This window comes from Capsicum annuum, chromosome 2 (genome assembly GCF_002878395.1).
Source record: "Capsicum annuum cultivar UCD-10X-F1 chromosome 2, UCD10Xv1.1, whole genome shotgun sequence".
Lineage (NCBI taxonomy): Eukaryota > Viridiplantae > Streptophyta > Magnoliopsida > Solanales > Solanaceae > Capsicum > Capsicum annuum.
In genome coordinates, this window is record NC_061112.1 from 142521843 (window position 1) to 142543106 (window position 21264).

At 33.1% G+C, this 21264-nt stretch overlaps 2 protein-coding genes and 1 pseudogene across 2 annotated transcripts; 2 read left to right on the forward strand and 1 right to left on the reverse strand.

The window, feature by feature from the left end:
* The first annotated feature begins 226 nt into the window (after positions 1–226).
* LOC107858316 lies at positions 227–1416 on the forward strand (annotated as a pseudogene).
* An 8557-nt stretch (positions 1417–9973) lies between these two features.
* Positions 9974–15342, forward strand: LOC107860100 (ELL-associated factor 2). Its single transcript, XM_016705338.2, has 4 exons — positions 9974–10257; positions 10505–10881; positions 13803–13845; positions 14620–15342. Exons 1-4 carry the CDS (start codon positions 10134–10136, stop codon positions 15093–15095), a joined length of 1020 nt encoding a protein of 339 aa, XP_016560824.1. The 5' UTR covers positions 9974–10133; the 3' UTR covers positions 15096–15342.
* A 581-nt stretch (positions 15343–15923) lies between these two features.
* On the reverse strand, positions 15924–21264 carry LOC107860101 (ATP-dependent Clp protease proteolytic subunit 3, chloroplastic). Its single transcript, XM_016705339.2, has 5 exons — positions 20767–21264; positions 19998–20112; positions 19492–19667; positions 16476–16571; positions 15924–16370 (listed from the first exon to the last, which is right to left on the reverse strand). The coding sequence occupies exons 1-5, from the start codon at positions 21058–21060 to the stop codon at positions 16116–16118; spliced, it is 936 nt and encodes a 311-aa protein (XP_016560825.1). The 5' UTR covers positions 21061–21264; the 3' UTR covers positions 15924–16115.

Sequence of the window (21264 nt, forward strand, 5' to 3'; positions counted from 1 at the left end):
TTTTTTTTTTAAAGTTATTGAAAAAAAATTCATTAATTTTTTTTAGTATTTAAAAAAAACAAGTAAAAATTGTATTTATTATCACGTATGTAGTTATGTATATTCTAATAACATATGTTAACTATGTATATGTTAACATATACATCTATGTAATGTTAAGACATATAAAAATTTTGTCCAATAGACTTTAAAAAAATCTTGTTATTCTTCTACTAATACAGTTTTTACTTAATTTAGGATGCATATTACCACTTGCGTATGGGGTTGTGGATACTGAGAATGATAATTCATGGACATGATTTTTCAATCAGTTCAAAGCTGCATTCGGTGAATGTGAAAACATGTGTGTTGTTTCCGATAGGAACGAAAGTATTATAAAAGTTGTCAGTATCGTATATTCAAATGTCCCACATCTTGCGTGCATATGGCATCTTTGAAAAAATGTTTGTAGTTACTTTCGTAAGAGCAAAGAAAGTATCAGTGATTTATTTTATTCAATGGCTAAAGCTTATAGGAAAGATGATTTTGAATATTTGATGGCAAAGATTGAAAAAGATGATCCGAGAGTGAAAAATATTTACAAGAAGCTGAATATGAAAAGTGGAGTAGATATCATTCACCGGTAAATAGAGGTCGGATGATGACCTCGAATATTGTTGAGTGTATTAATGGTTGTTTGGCAGAGGCGCGAGGATTGCCAATATATAGATTCTTAGAAGAAGTTCGAATATTATTTGGTTCTTGGAATTGTAAGAACAGTGAAATAACTTCTTATACAAGTACCACTTTGGGTCGTCGATTTGAAGAAATTTTACTCTCAATGGTGTGAAAGCTTTGAGAATGACGGTATGTATAAGCTTTAACTTTTTGAATTGTGTATTTATATGTATTATTTGTTTGACTGAAAATAAGTGTATTTAAATTTATATTTCCAGTAAAAAATATTTGGTTGGAATTTTGTTATTTATTGTTTAGGTGAAGGCTTCTTCAGCATATATATATTCGGGTTATGAATCTGGGAGAAGATACATTGTTGATTTAGAAAATGGCTCATGCAACTGTGGGAGGTTTCAAATAGATCAAATCCCTTGTGCTCACGCTATAGATGTATTGAAGTCTAAACATGTAAAAGATTTTGGAGATTACTGTTCAAAATACTACAAGCCAAACACATTGGTCAAGACATATGAGGTTCCAATCGTTCCAATGCCAAACAAGAAAGACTGGGATGTTTCCAACAGTGTAGATGAAGAAGAAGTGTTGCCACCGTTATACAAAAGACTTTCAGGTAGACCGAAGAAGGGGAGGAAGAAGAAATCCAGTGAAACACTTTCTTCAAGCACAAATCGTTGTGGACGATGCGGCCATGAAGGACATAATAGGCGTTCATGTAGTTTTTTTCCAAAGGAGAACTAGTTTATTGCTTTGCTATACTCTTGAAGAGTATAACTGATTTATTTTCGTGTTTTTTTAAAATAAATTATTGTTTATTTTGATTTAATTTTAGTGTTAATTTATTTTTCTTATTTGTGATTTTTATGTATACGCTGGTGTATTTTTATAAGTGCTTTGAAATATTCTAGAGTAACACAGTTGTGTGTATTATCAAACAATGGTAACCTGTATAACATAAACATAGCTCCAATGTAAAAACTGTGATGTGTATGTTTAATTTTTTTAAAAACTAAATTTTGAAAATCAACTGTTATGTGTTTTCTGTATAATGTTGAATTAACTTATCGTTTTGATATACTTACGAAGAGAAATGAAATAACGTTGGAAACTAGTAGGTGGTACAGTTATATATATTATATAACATACATAAATTGTATTTATAGACTTTAACTCAGATATATGTTTTATGTATATTATATATTAATTAATGTAGATAATTTAATATACATAGCTCTATTATATATCGTCTAAGTTGTAAATGTAAACATATAGTTGTAAACAAAAAAATTTTTAAAAAAATATTATGAGTTTTACATATAGCGTTGAATTAACTTACTTCTTTAATATATATATATATTTTTTCAATTAAATGTATACTTATGTATTTTTTTCAGCATTTATTAGTTAGTTATATAATGTCATATGTATATTATAATATATACACAGATTAAAATTAGGACGTTTTGTGTATATTAAAACATATACACACATTACAAATATGTATATTTTATAATATACAATATTAACTTTTATTGTTTACAATGTGTATGAAAACATACACACATAATAGCCACAAATATATGTAAATGTTGTCATATGCAACATTCATCAAAAACTGCATTCTTCATAGCTAAAAAATACATATGTCAAACAAAAAATTCATCATATTCATTAAAAAAAACATTGTATTTTGCCTTACAAAACAACTAAAATAGTTAAAATTTTGAAAATTTCTAACAAATTTCAGCAGAATACATTAAAAATCTTAACAATATTCTTCAGTAAGACTACTCAATGCAAAGTATTGCATTATCATCTGAAATTTGTATAATTCTTGACTTTGATCTTGGAGGGTCATCATTTTCACTAACATAACCTTTCTTTTCTTTTTGAATACCATATTTTCGAAATAGTGTGGCGTAATACATTCTATGGTATTTTACTTCAAAATCATCAGAAGGCACGTTCATTTCTTCACTTAGTTATTCTGCATAACCAGCAACAAAGACTCCACAATTCCTGTCATACATATAAAAAATAATAGAAGTTATTACGTAATACTTACTAGCAATGAAAAATACAAATACATTAATACATGTACAGTAATATTGCAAATAAAAAGAATATATAAGTATACTTACATACTGTCGCATTCTTGTTGCATAATATGTTGGAACATACTCAACGTCAAAGGGATGTTCATTCAGAATTTGTGTCGTCTGAGTAATCTTATCCCTATATGTTTCAAGATTAGGCCAATCTGTTCGAGATGTTTCATCATAAAATTTGTTATCAGAGAGGTAAGTTTGAAGCATCTTAGCCAAATTTTGAATCTCAGTAATTGATTCCGTATTCCTTCGTCTGGACAACGAATCGTAGAAGCGTATGCGTCTATCCTCCAGGGCAATAACAGCTAACACCCAGTGAAAATTCTCATTGCAGTTGATAGGAACATACACCTCATCAACTTGGTGCCATGGTAAATCAGATGGCATGCAATATCGCTTGATTATATATGTTATTGCATCTTCAATTAGAGCAACGCAAACAGATTCAGCATAATCTTGTTGTGTAGTCAGGACTGTATCTGTATCGTCTTCATAGTATCTGGAGTATGTCTTGTCAATGTAGTTCTTGAAAAAATAGTTTGTTATTGTGAACCTGTAATCTTGATCGCTCCTTAATTTTAATTTTTTCTGCAAATGATAGAAAATGACACCAATATGCTACAAAAGAGGAGAAAAAATGAAACGAATTATGTTCTATATAATAAAAATCACATACTTTTAAAAATAGTGTTTGTAGACATACATCTAGATAATAAATGCATATACATAAAATATGATGAAACCTGAGTATGCAAGAAAGTTCATAACTACATACATTCAGTGATGTATATTATTTAATATACATACTGATTATCAATTATTAACATACATAGCCATTGGCAATCTAATACATATATTAAGGTAGACATATATATATGTTGTTGTGTTATAATTAACATATAGGTTATAATATACATAGATGATGTCCATCTATTTTAGTAGTGATGAATATGTTAACATATACACAAACTTTTTTTGTGTGATCTAAGGATACTAGAACAAATATGATACAAAAATCAACAGTGATGTATATTATAACGTATATGTAGGTGTTATCAAATGTCTAAACTGGTCATATATAAAATGAATACATATACAATGCAAAAACATGATGTACATAAATTAGAAATTGAAGTATTAGTTTAAGAGAAAAATAGTTTATTTAAAAATTATTGAACGCATAGAAAATCTCCGAAATAGGTTAATACATATATACCATGCATGTATGTATATAACATAATAGAACAAGTAAAAACGAATTATTATCAAATTAAAAAGTTTAAATACCTCATCGTTCCAACACGTGTTCTTTTGAGACAAAAGTAAAATCAATTTTTTGTCCGTGCATTAGCAACCACAAAATCAATTTCATGAACTCCTAGTGAAGATGATTTTGCTTTGTAGTGATCATCATCATATTTTCTATAAAAAAATTAAATTTGTTATTATAAAAAAAAAGTAGTACATTCATTGAGTGAAATAATTAATTTTAATATCGATAAAAACTTACTTTTTAGCATGAAACTTCAATAATCCTTCCTCCACCCACTATTTGAACTCTTCAGTTACACTGCTTGGCATAGTGTTAAATATTAGGAAACCATCAAAAGCGAATTGTTGTTTTTGTTCTTCGATTTGATCCTCAATTGCTTTAGAGCCAGAAGCATATTCTATTGTGTATGGAGACTTGAAAACTTTGGATCTCGTCCTAATTCTCTTAGCAACCTTAGCAGGGGTTTTCGCAGCTTGATGGACCGCGACAACAACATCAGGAAAATCAAGAGGAAGCTGACTATCAGAGATGTCGTTTTGGTTCACAACTGGTCCTGTCGGTGGAACTACTTCTGTAGGAACATCAACTGGTGCTGCAATAACTTTCAATATCGTATCTAACTCAACTTGAGCCGATTCAAAAAGTGTACTCGAATAATCAATCTAAGATTAAATTTGAAGTATGTATTGTTAGATTTGGTTAACGTGCACGTAGAAGTAGTGTCATGTGTGAAAATTAAGACATGCAGGGCGACAAAAAAATTTGGTGAAGTTACCTGCATATTAGATGTTCCAACATTATCATTATCAGGTTTTTGGTTTTCCACAGTTGCGACTAGACATTCCAATGTGGCAGGCCCAATATCAGCACTAACTCCTTCAACATCCTTGAAAACATAACACAAAATATATACAAAAGTAGATCATTATTTCGATTTAACTATAAGCGAAAAAATAGTACATTTCTTACATATTTGACCTATGGATGAAAAAGAATGACTTTATTTATTTACCATGTGATCATTAGGGGCATGCACAATAGTAGATATTCCAACATTGGTATTGTCGGAATTGTGATTTACCACGGATTCTACAAGAGCATCTAGACTGGCAGTAGCATTATCCTCACTGCATCCTTCGACATCCTACCAATCATAATGTAAAACATATACATAACTAAGTCAGTTCAATATTTTATTGTAAACGTTAAATTTTGAGATCTTTAACATGTGATTGTTATTGTATGGGACTGCGGTTTCAATCAAAATAGTGACCATCCATTGGATCATCAGCAGAGTATACGTCTGTTGATTTATCCGTCTCGTTGAAAATCTACGAATAAAAAATAATTATTTCCTTTTATGTTAATTGCTTTCATAATTTGTGTTGTGCTGCATATTTGTATATTATAATAATATACATATAATACAATACGTATACATTGTAATGCAAATATAACTGTCGTCAAACAACATTCAATTTGTACCAAATTCTAAACTGGATAAAAATCATAAAATTAAAGAAGTAACGAAAAAGTAATATATGTAACGAAGTATGTATAATTATCACTTGTGAGTAAATACCTTTTTTTTCTTTTCGTTCAAGGTTTTGAAGATTTCAATATCTTCAACATCTTCTTTAGATGGTACATTTCCTCTTTTTTTTTCTCCCTCTTGCTGATGGTGTTGAAATAATATAGTATATTCTTTAAAAAAAATTTGATAACATCAACCTGATCTAATAATAATGTATGTTTAAAAAAATACCCCTTTTTGTATGCCTTCAATATTCTGCATGATATCCATCTCGTCTACTTGAGCTTGTGTTGATTTTTCTCCGATAGTTGAACCATCCAAAACATGAACCTTTATAGTTTGTTGTAGTAGATATATCAGATACTATGCCATTGCAATGTAATATACATAGCTATAAAATACACATAGTATAACTTGTGATTATATTGTGGACTTAACATAAAACATTTATGTATATTAGTTAACATACTTATCATTATTGTCAGCTATTATGCCAATGCAACTATCAATTCCATGAGAAATAGTTAATATACATAACATGTTGTTGGTCTATTATATACCACAGTGTAACAATTTATGTATATTATGTTACAAATATAAAATGTATGTAATATACATAGCTATAAACTACACATCATACTTATGAGTATAACTTATGATTATATTGTGTATTTAACTTAAAACATTTGTGTATATTAGTTAATATGCATAACATAATTGTGCCATTGCTACTATCAACTCCATGAGAAATAGTTAATATACATGGCATATTGTTTGTGTATTATATAACACAAAGTAAGCATTTTATGTATGTTATAAAACATTGTACAAATAATAGTTAAATAATACGTAATACAATTTTAATTCAGAATATGTATAAATGCACAAAATTGAAGCAAAAAGAAATACAAAATCATGAATTGTATAATTTAAATCATTTTTGGTGTACCTTTTTATTTTTTTGGTTGTTGTGTTTCAACATTTGGATGAGTTCGGCATGTTGTTTATCCATTTTTTCATTTGAGTCTTGATGTTGTTTGACTATTAGATCATGAAGAAAGTTGATTTATGTGTCAACCTGCATGTCAAAATGAACTTACATAAAACTACATGTTGATGAAAGTTGAATTTTGTGTATACCAGCATGTCAAAAGCTGAAGAAAGTTGACTATTAGATATGAATGAACTTACATAAGATTGCAAAAATAACTTTATATTATCCCACTTTTCATCAGAATTGTCCTGACAAACTGACTTAGTGACGATGATGGAGTTGTCTTTTCGGCATGAACACGCTCCGAACCTGAAGAAGCTGTTTTTTGGGTTGGCACAGTTCTTGTTGAAACAAAAAATGGTGTTTTCTGACAAACTTGCTCCTCGGCAGTTGTGGAATCAAAAAGGACTGTTTTTCGCTTCTTAGTCGGATGAGATGTTGAAGCATCAATAATCAAACCTGCCTTCTTGAGAATTTTTGTAGGAGGGACCATACTAAATTCCTCAAAACCTTGTATATCGAGGTCCACTTGTGACGGTACGTCGACAACAGGTCTTTTATCGAAACAATCTGCAACAATTTTTGAAGAAAATTCACTTTCAACTTCTTTTAATTGAAATCCCTCAATCATTTGCAAATCAAGAGTTTGTACTTCTTCATGAGTTGGTCATATATTGTTGTATACAAACTGTTAAACAATAAAAAATAGCAACATTAACAGTGTTAAAGTAAGCACGTTGAAAATTAAAATTAAGATCGAAATAAATACATCATACTTTCCTTGCTGAACATACCAACTCTAAATTTCTCGTACTTAACTTTGATTCCAACCACCTGCCAGTTGAAAATTCGGGGAATTACATTTCCCACCCGCTAGGCTATCGTACTGTCTACCTCAGAACAATATTCATACATCCAAACATTCAGCACGTGAGGCATTTCCCCCATCGAGTATAACTGTTTCGCAACAAAAAAATCCTATCTCCACAATGCAATAAACTTTTCAAATGAACTCTTCCCTCATGGAAATTGTTCGTAACTACCATTCTCAACCATTACAAAATTCAATTTGCTAATTGTAGAATCACGTACTTGTGAATACAGAAAGGTGTGAATGAAGTAAATTATTGACATATTCAGAGCATCAGAATTGATTTCAAAGTTGCCCAACTTGAAACGCTCTATAAAGAGACTCCTTTTGACAGAACTCTTAGATCCTGAAAAATATTTAGTCATTAATGCGGACTTTGATGTAACAGAAAAGAGGTGCTCCTCGATGTTTCCTGAACATTTAAGACCGGATATAATGGCATACTCAATATTAGTGAACTTGAGTGTGGTTCCCTGCACATAAACGTGTATTTCATCCGGATTGTCTTGTTCTATCTCGAGCATGAGTAAGCATTTGGATAATTGATCCTGATAATTATAATTCGGGATGTCTAGGAATGAACCAAAAATTATTTGTCGGAACAGATTTACAACTTCTTCACCAAAATAATTTTTTATTTCTTCTTCAAATTTTCGATTGCAATAACTATCAAAATGCAATGAATGCGCAGGGACTTTTCTTATCTTGTATATACCCTATTGAGAAACAAATAACACATGATATGTGAGCATGTGTTTTTAAATGAAAATAACACTAAACTTATGTATATTACTAACATATACATAAAATTGACTTGTGAGAAGTATTGGTTCTAAAACACAGAAAACAATATATCATCAGTGATGTATATGTCAACATATACATAGCTGATATCCATTATGTATATGCAGTTCACATCACAGTAGTAGTCTACCAACATATTGAAGTTTATGTGTATATTATTCATAAACACATGACATGTTCAGTGCATCAAACTAAAATAACAAAACACAAACTATATAAAACACTAAAATAACAAAACATATATATGTCAATATGAGCATGCGTTGTAAAATTAAATGCTAAACTTATGTATATTACTATCATATACATAAAATTAAATTGAGAGAATTATTGGTTCAAAAACACAACAAACAAAATATTAGAAGTGATGTATATGTCAACATATATATACCTAATATCCATTACCTTAAATAGCTCTTTAAAAAATATACACAGAAAATATGTTGTATATGAAATACACAACTCAGTATTAACAACATATTGAAGTTTATTTATATGTTATTCATATACACATTGCATGTTCAGTGCATCAAACTAACATAGCATAACGTAATGGAAAAACTAACTTACGTATATGTGCTGAGTAATATATGTGTAACACATACATACGAATTTACATAAACACAATATTCATTTATGTATATTAAATTATATAGATCACTGTATTTCAAATAAAAAGTTCACCACAAATTTATATACCCAACATATACAAAAACGAAAAAAATTATATATACCTTAGGAAGATGTGGACGTCTAAAATCATCTTTTTTGGAAAATCTTGATGATTTTCCAACTGCTTTTTTCGACTTCTCAGCAACAACTTTTCTAATCTCTTTCATCTTGTTGGGGTCATTACGAAATTTAGATTTGTTTTCAACAAAGTTAGGTTCCTCGTAGTCAAAAACTCCGGGAACAAACCCAACTACTGAATTTGTATCTAGCTGAGTTAATCCTAAGCTAAAAGAAGGAGAATCCTCCATTAACAAAGTACAAATATGTTTATTTCTACTTCAAATGGACGATTTTGAAACAAAAAAGGAACAATAATGAAATAACAACCAAATTTTGTTAAATTGAAACCCCCAAAAAATACTTAATAAGAATATGCAACAATTTGTTCTTTCGAAAAACCCCAAAATTGAATTAAGGAGAATGCTCCATTAACAAAGTACTAAGTTGTTAATATCGTACTTCAAATGGACGATTTCGAAAAGTTTATTAAAGAAGAAACCCCCAAAAATACTTAATAAGAACATGCAACCAGTACTTCATTCAAAAATCCCCAAAAATCGATTCAATAAATGATGAAAAAAAATACTAACCTCAACACTTAAAAATCAGAATAATTAATGGAAATTAAGATAAAATTTAATGTTGTAAGTTGAAGTCAAGTACAGTTGTATTCAAAATGGTAATCGATGCTTGATTTTAGGAGAGTTTTAAGGGTGAAAAACGGTGAAAGAAATCATCTTACTTATGTATATTTGCTTTTAGAGAGAGAGAAACACCAAAAATGAAATTTTTGTAATACGTTTGAGGAGTTGGGATATTTTGTAATTAATGAAAGATAAGTTGTGTTATTTTATTATTTTTAAATAAAATAAAATCAAATCAAACCAAACCACAATTCTATACTTATATTAAAAATAAATTAGTTTGACTAATTAAAAATTGAAGTGAGAAAGAATAGCTGTTAGTTACTAGTTACTACTTATTAATCGTTAAATGTTTGAATGAAAATAAAGCTCTTACAATTGTTTGTTTGGGGTAAATATGTGTGTTATACCTTTGTTGAGCATATTGGGGTAATAACCCTAAATAATTGATTCCATATTCGAATCGGGTAAATTGAAAACACAAACAGTTTGCTTCCAATGGCAAACATAAACAACAAAGAGGAACCAAGTACAGCGCCTGAGGCAGATCGTTGGTACAATTTGAGCCTTGGTTCTTCATTCAAAGATCACCAACCTTCCTCCAAATTCTGTACTTTACGCTGTACGTTCTCTTCCCTTTTCTTTTCTCTCTTTTTTTTTTTTTTAAATAACCATGGTGTTCGGGTCAGCCTCGACTAATTTCACAGAATATGAGGTAATTCTATCCACTAAGGCGAGGATAGATAGGAAGAAACTGTAATTGGTTATGAAGGGATATAATTTTGTTTTGGGATTGTGCTGCTCATCACCCTGATGTTATTGCTGTTTGAATAGTTAGATTTTTTTTTTTTTTGTTTGTATTTCTACAGATGATTTTAAACCTGCTTCAATTGATAAAAACCAACCTGGAAAACTACACAAGAACAAGGAGAATAGGGTCTCTGTTGAATTTCAAAATAATCAGCCTGGTAAACCCAAGGTAACCTTTGATGGGAGTAGTGAGGATTACAAGGAAAATGATGCTGTTCTTTTCTTTGATGGTGAGTCATTTCGCTTGGAGCGCTTACATAGGGCAGTTAAACGTTTGAAGTATAATCGACTCCCTGGAGAATCCGCTGCAGCAGCAGCATCTGCTCCTGCTCCTGCTCCTGCTCCAGTTGGAATACCTGCAGATGCGAGTTCACCACCAGTTGCCAAAGGGGCTAAATTTCAGTCTCTTAATAAGCCTGCAGTTCCTGCGGTACCAGTGAGTTATTTGCAAATACTTTCACTTTCGTCTAGCTTATTTAGCAGCAATATGATATTTTGAGAATTTCCTGTATCGCGACTTTTGTTATGTATGCTTACATACAATTGGGAGAAACGGCATTCCTATACTCTGGTGAAAGATTTCAAGGAAGTTTGGTGACTTGCAAAGCTAATTGGAATTGCCAAGATCAAAGTTGTGTGGACTCTTCACTTTCAATGCCACACCCGTGTCAAGTTCTTCAAAAGTACACTACATTTGGAGATTCCGACACGCACCCGTTGACATTTTGAAGAGTCCAAACAACATAGGCCATGATTATAAAATACTGATAAAAACACTTACTTGGGTAGTTATTGTCGTGGATGATATTTTTTTTGACAAGTTCATCGAGAAGATAAAGTGGAATAAGCTTAATTTGCACTTATATCTGTAGTCCACACAGAACTGCCGTATTATGGATGCTTCAGTATTTGGATAATATACGGAAGTCTATGCTAATTGGGACTAACTAACCATAGCATTTGACGGTGATTCCATTTTTTATTTCCTTGGTAAACCTCACCCCAATCAGTAGATCTCCATTTTACTTTCTAATTGTTCATTCCAAATTTGACAATGTCAGCGGCTCCATCAGCAGATGTCATTTCATCACCTGCTTTGCAAGTCTCAGCTTTCATTAAGATTTTCTTCTCTGTATGAAGACCAACAAAGACTCTTTTACTCAATTATAGATCAAATTTTCTAAGGCAGATTCCTTGTTGCATTTTTGTTGCTATTGGGATTCAATCTTTAGGTGGTTTGGTTTCAGTTATACACATGTTCTCTTGTTACCATCTCAGAGTGGAGCAAAAAGCAAGCTTTTTCTTGGTTTTGGTCCATTCAAACTTAAATTACAATGTGATAAAAGATGAAAGTATGTTAGCTGACGGTTTAAATCTAACCCGAATTTCCGGAGTGTTACAATCTTCTTGCGGGCATTTGACCATACTCTGGTTATCATCACTATTATACGCTTAGGGGCCGTTGGTATAGTGCAAAATATGATGTATTAGGAATGCTTGTCTTAGTTATGCATGCATTAGTTATGGTGAGATTTTTCTTATGCAGTGTTTGGTTTGGTGCTAAGTTGCTCGGACTCTCCAAAAATGTTGCCACACTCGTGTCAGATCCTCCAAAAATGCACTACTTTTGAAGGATCCGACACACACCTGAAGACAATTTTGAAGAGTCCGAGCAACATAGGTTTGGTGTATTAAAAGTAACATGAATTGCATAATTTCAAAAAAAATTGTTTACAAAAATACCCTCCATAAATATGATGGAAAGGATGTGGAAAAGATTTTTGAGGGATTATTGTGTCTTTCACCCTGCTAATGCATGCATTACAATCCATTGCATTACTAATACAATAGATTTCCATGTATTAGTAATACACACCTTAATATCAATAGAGTGTATGTCTAATGCAAGCATTAGTTGTACATACGATGAAAAAATGTACCCAACAACATATTAATAATACACAAGACTAATGTGTGCATTATTTTTTCTAATATGCTCTACCCCAAACGACCCCTTAGGAATACGATCCAGGATAGTATGATCAACAGTACATGGTTTCAGAGTTAATAAATCCTCATAGTGTTTAATAGCAGCTTAACAATCTTGTGTCCCCATATTCCTATCTACGATTCTTCTTCTGAATTCTTTGAATGCCTAGTCTTCTTTTTCTGTCTCTAATAACTGAATAGAAGTACTTAGTATTACTAGCATCATCTTCAAGCTACTTAATCCTTTCTTTTTGTCTTAACATATAGTCATGCTTGCTGAGCCAGTACACATATTCAGCATGCCCCCTGTTCAGTTCTTGTCTAGAGTCTTCAGATCTAGTAACCGCGTCTACATCCTAAAGATATTGCATCTTAGTCTCCCACACTTCAGTTTGATCATTGACATCACCAATGCTATTTCTGGATTATTTCTTAAGTTTGTCAGCCTCAACCTGTATGCCTTCGCTTTGTTCCACTGTTTAGATCAGTGAATGAATTACTTGATTGATTCTTCAACTTCAGTTCTTATGTAGAGACGATCCATAATTTTAAAATGCTAAACCGAGAATGAAAGCACACTTTACCATTACTTGCACTATTGCCTGTTACGCTTCTGCATAGCAGAAGAAATGACATAGGGCTTTGTATATGTGCCTGCATGAGTGGGGGTGTGGTTGCAGTTACGGATATTGGTTGAGTGTTAGATGCTTGGGCCTTGGTGCCCTGCATCCCATTGTTACATCTAGTACTTTGCAAACTGCAAAGTCATTATCACTGCACATGTTGGTATCCTCTCTCCATCCTTTCTTCTCGTTTCAACATACGAACAGAAAATGTTGGGTCCTGGATTAGATGGGTGCATTGCATATTGCCCTTAGATGGGTGCATTGCCTATTGCCCAACTACTGTTGTCGCCATTAGCGTAAAAGTTAGTCTTAGCACATTGAAATGGCACGTTTTCTTGTTTAAGTCATGCTTAAATTTGTGTAACTTAGTTCTTGAAATTGTCTTTAGATGATTGTATTGCCAGAAATGCTAGTATATATTGCATTTCATTCATTTGGTATTTGGCCAGCTGCTGTGAATTTTACAGGCTATAGATAAAGTCTTGCTCCTAAAAAAAATTCATGTTCCGATAGAGAAAGTCTTTCACTCCTTTCATGTCCTTGCTGCTATCTGATGAGTCTCATCAACCCCTCTCTCTCTCTCATATTATGTAGCTGCCTTTTATATTTCAATTTTCAGCCTTTATGTTTTCCCTTTGCCCTTCATGTAAAGGGGAAAAATGATTGGTTTGTCTGTTTCCACATTCTTTGTAGTTTTGACTATTACATCAATATCTCAAACTTCTGTGTAATGTTTGTTCAGGTTGAGGTGGAAAGGATTGAAATTGGTGACTTTAGAAGTTCAGGTATGTTTTCTCAAAGTGAGCTCTGTATGCCTGAAATAAAATGGAAAGGGGCTTTTACCTATGTTTGGTTGGATCTCAAATGAAGAAGCATAAGTTGTTATTAGACACGGTTGGAAATGCAGGGGAGAAGAAGAATGAGAGGAAATGTGTATAGAAAATCACTCAGATTGCCGGGATTATTTTTAGTTTTAACACCAACCAAACTGCATATATGGTCTCAACTTAGAATTGATTTGCAGTTGTCCGGAGACTTATTAGGATTGAACCTAATGACTCAACAGCCTAGCTTGACCAAGAAGATAACTTCAAGAATCAAGTTGTCTGGAGTCTATTTTCTACCATTTGACTTTTTCAGTTTAGGATATGCTAAAAGTTATATCATATCATCCATGAGATCATGACGTAATATTTTGACTGAGATTTTTATTTCCTTTTTTTGTAATCAGTAGTTTGATTGAGTTCTGCTGCGGGCATCTGGTCTATTTTGTCTCTAGTTTATTTTTGGTGTACCTTTGGGGTTCCTGATTGTATAGAGGACTGGACCTGTTTATGTTGAGAGCCATATTTTGATGGAAGTTCTCTCCTTTTGGTATATGACTTGCTATTTTCCCCAATTGTTAATAAAATTGTTTACCTTATCTTAAAAGAAAAGCTGCCATGCTCCCACTTATCTTTTCATTTTTCATTGGTGGTCTCAATCTGCATCATTTATGAGAGATGCAAGCTTCCTTATAAAGTTATTGTAGTGGCTGACTCTTGTCTTCTCTCTTCTAGATTCAACATCCAAAAATGAGAAGATTGCTGATTATCAATCTCCACATGCAAATCAGTCAACTGCATCACCAGACAATGATGACCTGGATGAACAATTGGATATACTGAATGATGACGAGGATGATACTACCACAGCCAACGGCGGGAATGTTACTGTGGGAGAATTCAAAACAGGCATTGATATTAATATCCCACACCAAAATGATACAGACGATGAGAGTGGTGAAGTGGATGTAAGTGGTGATGATGCGGATAAGGGCATCAATGCAGCAGAAGAACTTAAGGCTCAGGTAAAGGCAGAGAAAAAAGAGAATCATAATGCAGAGGGAAAAGGGAGTCATACTTCGACCTCTGCCAGTAGCAGTGGAAGTGACAACAGTAGTGGAAGTGCTAGTGCGAGTGGGAGTGTAAGTGGAAGTGACAGCGCAAGCAGCAGCAGTGACAGTGAAAGCAGTGACACGGTCAACTCTATCTGAGAACTTTTAAGTATTTTGGGGGTGAATGTCTCAAGTTTGAAATAATTGAAAGCGAAGCCACTACATTGCTTTTAGGTTCAGTTGGCTGACAAAGCTCTGTTAGCATGTCCTCTAGTTTTGCTTTTCTTCTTCCAGTACACCTTTCTCCTTTCTGCTATTCCTTCTATTTATCTCGTTTTTGGACCTCTTGTATAAGATATACAGAAAAGTGAAGAATTTTGTATGAGAATGAAAGATGATTACTGTATCTGTATTGTGAATGCATGAATATTTTTGAAGTCAATTACATTACATTTCTCTTGTACCGATAGTTGAAGAAGAAAAGAGGCGTGGAAGAAACCTTCATTTGCCTTGATTTGATGGTACAAAAAATTTCCTTTCAAGGAATTTCTACACAGGAAGGAGCATATAAGCTGATCTAATCACTCTTATTAGAATTTAAATGTTTGACGACAACACTAACCAATGTCTAGTGGCAGAGTTGTTACAATATATTTAAAACAGCAATAAAATTCTTTCTTTGACAATACCTTAATTTCAACTTTTCACATAACATATTTAGGACCACAATATTAAAAGGCATTTTAGTACATTTGACACAATTTCACTTCAAGGCCAGAAGATTCAAAAATTTCTTTATTTTCTTAAACTTTGTGTCGAGTCAAAGTAAGTCATTCTTTTCAAAACGGAGGGAATACTAATTATGATTGCTATGACACGAGTCTCGTGCAAATTGCAGTGACTTGTACTCTGGTAATCTGCAGTTCAAGCTGTTTTCTATCAATAAACCTAAAGGATGTGATATGCAATGTAAATCCACAACAAAAATACCAATTCAAATGTTTTCTTTTATGATGAAGACCAATTTAAATACCAATATTAGATATTGGTACAACAGAAGGCTCAACTGACTTCGAGCATAATATAAAAATTAACAATCTACAATGGATCCTCAAGACGATATCTCAAATTCAATACTGACTAGTACGTCTGTTCAAGTCTCACATGTACCACAATACACTATAGAGGACTGGGAGCTGCATCTTTCTGCTCATCATTTTGCAATAACCTTTCTTCAGAAGGCAAATTTTTCTTCGCCTTCTTGGTCCCGTCGATCTTCCATTGATCCCAAACTCGTGTTTTCGGTGGAGGCGTGCCATCTGCAATGGGTGCTACCAGTCCTGGTTTGCCATCATCTATAACAGCATCAACCAATCCATATTCCTTAGCCTCCCAAGCATTCATGAAATTATCACGATCAGTATCCAATTCAACCTAGAAAAAAGAAGATCAAAGGATGTAAAGAAATATAAAGAGTTAACTCGGTTAACTTGCACAAACAATTTATTTACATTAAGAAACGATATATAAAATAATCACCTTATCTAAAGGCTGGCCAGTAACTCTGGATAATATTTTGTTAAGCTTCATCTTGTGGTACCCCATTTCTCTAATCGTTATACTCATCTCTGTTGCCTAAAAAGTCATATAAACAGTATACTGAAAAATATTTGAAAAAGACATACCAATGTGCTAATGGTGAAGATGGATTGAATGAAGAATATATCTTGATTATGAGGGAAAACAGAACAACAAGCAATTGAACTAGGAATGATCCATGCTAGAGCAATGGAAATCAATGTACTTGAAACACGTACAACAAACAGACATTAGAAACATTTATAGATATGATACGTGGTGGCATAAATCGCTCAAGTAAATTCTTTTTGCATCAAAATGTTAGCAGACAACTGGTTAGAAATAAGCCAAATAGCATAAGATCAGGTCACTGAGTCCACTAGGTGGACTGACTTGCAAAGTTGCAATTAGGACAGATGCATATACCTAATTGCCTTATGCAACCCTAATTAGGTCTTCAACTTAATGCATCTTCATTAGCAATATCCTCACATACACAAACAGAATAGGTTAAAATAGATTTATAAGCAAATTGAAAGATACTTACCTAGGTTAATAATTCAAGTAAATAAATTGTGAAAGAAGCAATCGGTTGCGTATATTGAAGTAAATCGTAGCCTGTGGCTCGACTCACTTGTATTTCAGAACCATTACAGTCACCACCACATTATTGAAGTATAATGTGAGAGCTTATGGATGGTTTTAGGAGGTAGACCAAAGAAATATTGGAGGGAGGTGATTAGGCATGATATGGAGTAGTTACAACTTACATTAGGACATGATCCTTGATAGGAAGGTGTGGAGGATGCGGATTAGGGTAGAGGGTTAGTGGGTAGGAGTTCGTCCGTAATAGTAGGAGAGAGTGCTTTGTATCTACGCCTGTAGTTTCTTGTTCATAGTATTTCGGTGATGTCTTTGATTTCGAATAGATAGTTTATAATATTACCTTGTGGGTGTTTTGTTTTCTTTATCATCTAGCGGTGTGTTATCCCATCTTGTTGTGTGCTTTTATGCTTTTTTTTGTTATACTGTTATCTATCCTGAGCCGAGGGTCTATCAGAAACAACCTCTCTATTTCATCTGAGATAGTGGTATGGACTGCGTACACTTTACCCTCCCCAAATTCCACTTTGTGGAAATACACTGGGTGCGTTGTTGTTGTTGTAGTACAATCACCATCACTGAAAAAATGAATTAATTTAATTCCTTCATTATTTGTCATTTGACCAAGTAAAGGATGTTTGGTTCATTATTTATGTTTGTTTCTTAACACTAAATAGCAGCAACTCCCAGTGGTATCAACACTCATCATCACGCAATATTTACTTGTAAGAACTGTGTGTACTTGCATGTCCGAAAGGAGTCAAGATCAAACAACATAAAGTCAACATGAAACCAAGGCATGCACATTCCTTTGCTTGGGTCTAACCAATGCCAATTTTTCACGTGCTTCTCACAAACAAACAAACAAACCTTCACATGAGTTGTGGCATGTGAAATATACTCCAGATGAACTGAAGACATAATTCATAGAATTTCGTAAGACTTAATTGACACTACTATATCGTTTTTTGAGCAACAAGTGTCCACGAACATATAGTTTTCCCTAATATTGTGATCTTCCTAGCTCAATTAACAGGCTTCCGTGACTTCATTCTCTCAAGTCTCCTACAAAGATGAGACTTGCCAAAGGAGTCCCTCAATACCACTCAGTCAAGCTTCTGGCATCTAACTGGACCAAAGTACTCATACAGCATAACACAAATATTTTAGCAATAAACTCTATTAACTTAGCAAATGAAACCGTAAATCACATCTCTAGACTCAGTGGTATCTGAGACTAATATATTTAATAAAATACCATTAGCTTCGTCTTCACTACTCGTATAGGCTAGACGGAGTTAAACTGCATTGAGGGTAAGAGTGGCTAAATGATCGGACGAGACAGGTGCAGCTAGCTTGACCGCCTTACCAGTCATTGAAACACAAGCACGAAATGTCCTGCTAACATAGGAGCACTCTTACTAAGAAATGGAAGAGCAAATTTCTTTCTTTTTGACGACTCAATGCCTCACCTGGCCTCTGCTACACATCTCCACTATTCCTGCCCTAAAGCAGGGGAATCCGCTCTGACCCACCACCCTGGCAGGAATTGCCAGATTTACAGTTAATGAATCCTCCAGTCACAAATAATCCTATTTCATCCGATCGGGGATGTGATATGGTTCCAAAGGATGAACCGGATATGAACAGTTCCAACAAAATTTTATTCTTGAACAAAAATCCATTTATTGATTTATTCATCTATTCCATGACCAGAACAAGGGAGCATACACGTTACACTACGATTTCGAATCAGAAGACCATCAATGAGATATATGACTTTTGATATGCTCCAGAAAGATAAATTTAATAGAACGAGATAATACTAACAAGTAGGAAAACTAGTGAGCAGTGAGTCTATGAAAATAAAGATGTTTCAAATTTTTATAGGGTTACCTTATTGAATTGTAGGATGGTAGGGGGGAGTAGAGTATTTTTGGCCTCTATAATATGAGATAGCTTTTAAAAAAGAGCTTTAAGAACTATCAGAAGAACATTTGTCTCCAGGGATGACCAAACTCCAATGTTGAAAATTCATGAATCAGAGAGTAAAAGATTTGCAGAATCAGGAACTCAAGATGCAGAGATGACTCTGTGTAAAAGTGAACAATGTTTCCACTAAAACCCTTCAGACGAGAAAGTATTCTCTATGTGTTTCATTAGAAAATCTCTGGCAAGAAAGGCCTTTGGGTGTTTGGATATTTGTATAAATTCAAAAAGCTTCAGAAAGACAGCTCAATTAGAGCAAACAAATAAAAGCAAATCAAAGTTGAACCATCACAAGCCCTTGCACAACTTGGGTTTCTCTTAGAAAAGTGTTAACCAAAAGCAAAACACTATTGTGGGAGATCATGAAATAAAGGTAAGCACATACTTTACCACCAGCAGTTCCAAGCGGTTGATGGATCATCACTTTAGCATTAGGCATGCAGTACCGCTTTCCTTTGCTGCCAGAGGCTAAGAGAAACGCGCCCATGGATGCAGCCAGTCCCATGCAGATAGTAGAAACATCAGCCTTGCACATTTTCATGGCATCATAGATTCCCATCCCTATCAAAAATAATAAATCAATTGTCTTTCAATCCCTATTAGCGCAATGGACAAGAAGTGCTGAAGCGTAGAAAGTTATTATAACGTGCTATTCTCTTTCTAATTTCTATCTAAAATCATTCAAATTCCAAAAAAGCTTCTAACAAGCAATTACTTGGCACTTTGTTCATAATTAAGAAACAAAAGAGAAAAAAAAATCACTTTTCAAGCTAACAATACATTAAATCAGTTTTATATCGCCTTTACAAATACCAAGGTTTTAAATAGACAAAGAAAAGGATAGCATCATATGCAACCAAAGTAAATGAACAATGAACCATGTACACATACCAGCAGTTACTGAACCACCAGGTGAATTAATGATCAATGTGATGTCCTTTTTCTGATCTTCTGCATCAAGAATTAATAGCTGGCTTATAATAAAATCTGCAGTCATATCATCTACCTGTTCATCACCAAATAATTCCCCAGGTATTAGAAACAACTCCACATTTCTATGATTGAAATATAAGATAGTTTCTCCTTTCCAAGTTCTAAACACAAAGCAATCAACCACTTATGACATCTCACCCACTGGCCATTCAATAAGAAATCAAGCGAAAGTATGTTCATGCAGAATGAAAAGCTATCTATTTGGCTTATAGAAATAGTGAGACTTGGTAACAAACACGAAAACCCCATCTAAGAAAAAATGCTTGCACTGACACATTCTCCAAGCAATACTAGTAAAACCAAGCAAACTGCAGCAAAATTAACAAATTAAAATGGAATGGAAAAAGAATAGAAACTAATACATACATTACCAATCAAGAAACCATATACAAAGTTAAAATCTTGATTACACAAAATGAATTAGAAAATCCAAAAGATTTTTTCTAAAACGCAAATCTTTACTATAATATTGGCAACCTGACACTAATCAAGAAAAGCAGAATGGAGTTAAATTAACCGATAAATAAGGAACCAAAATTGTCAATTAATACAACAACATACCCACTATAATCCCACATACATATTATCAATCAATACAAAGTCTAAATTTAGATTCTAAAAGAGTGAATTAACGAAACCAAATCTTGATTAAAAATTGGTGAGAAACCTGAGAACCCAAGAAGACAATCCTTTGACGAAGAAGCATATTGGTGGTATCAAGTTCTTCAAATCTGGGCATCCAAGAAGGGGCTTTTGAGTAACTGGAAACATCCCAGTTGCTCGATAATGTCGACCTCCCTGTTGAAAAGTTGTGGGTGGATGCTTTTACTGATAATCCTCTTCTTCTTGGTGTAATAGGTAGGGAATTGGTGTTAAATTGTTTGGAAAAAGTAGAAGAATTGTAATGAAGGCATGTTGTTGAAGGTCTTGCTGTGCTGAATGTTAAACAACCTCCCTCCATCTATCAGTTTATCTCCCAACACTCTGAGCTTTCTTGTTTGGCTTTACTTTTACTTCTTTCTATGTTTCTGCTATTAGGGGTTTTGGCTAACAAGCTCCCAAACTGATATTACTCGGTGAAAAAATAAAAAATTTAATATAATTGACATATTTATGGTCAAGTATATATAAAAATATTTTATAAATTGATACTAAAATAAATCAT

What these genes read in the sequence shown, in the direction of transcription:
- LOC107860100 (XM_016705338.2), top strand. Translation starts at nt 10,134, where the DNA reads ATGGCAAACATAAACAACAAAGAGGAACCAAGTACAGCGCCTGAGGCA. An exon ending in CTGCAGTTCCTGCGGTACCA is followed by an intron (nt 10,882 to 13,802) that starts GTGAGTTATTTG and finishes ATGTTTGTTCAG; the next exon opens with GTTGAGGTGGAAAGGATTGA. An exon ending in TGGTGACTTTAGAAGTTCAG is followed by an intron (nt 13,846 to 14,619) that starts GTATGTTTTCTC and finishes TCTCTCTTCTAG; the next exon opens with ATTCAACATCCAAAAATGAG.
- LOC107860101 (XM_016705339.2), bottom strand. Translation starts at nt 21,060, where the DNA reads ATGGAGGGAGGTTGTTTAACATTCAGCACAGCAAGACCTTCAACAACA. An exon ending in TTGTCTTCTTGGGTTCTCAG is followed by an intron (nt 20,113 to 20,766) that starts GTTTCTCACCAA and finishes GGTGATGAACAG; the next exon opens with GTAGATGATATGACTGCAGA. An exon ending in CTGGCCAGCCTTTAGATAAG is followed by an intron (nt 16,371 to 16,475) that starts GTGATTATTTTA and finishes TCTTTTTTCTAG; the next exon opens with GTTGAATTGGATACTGATCG.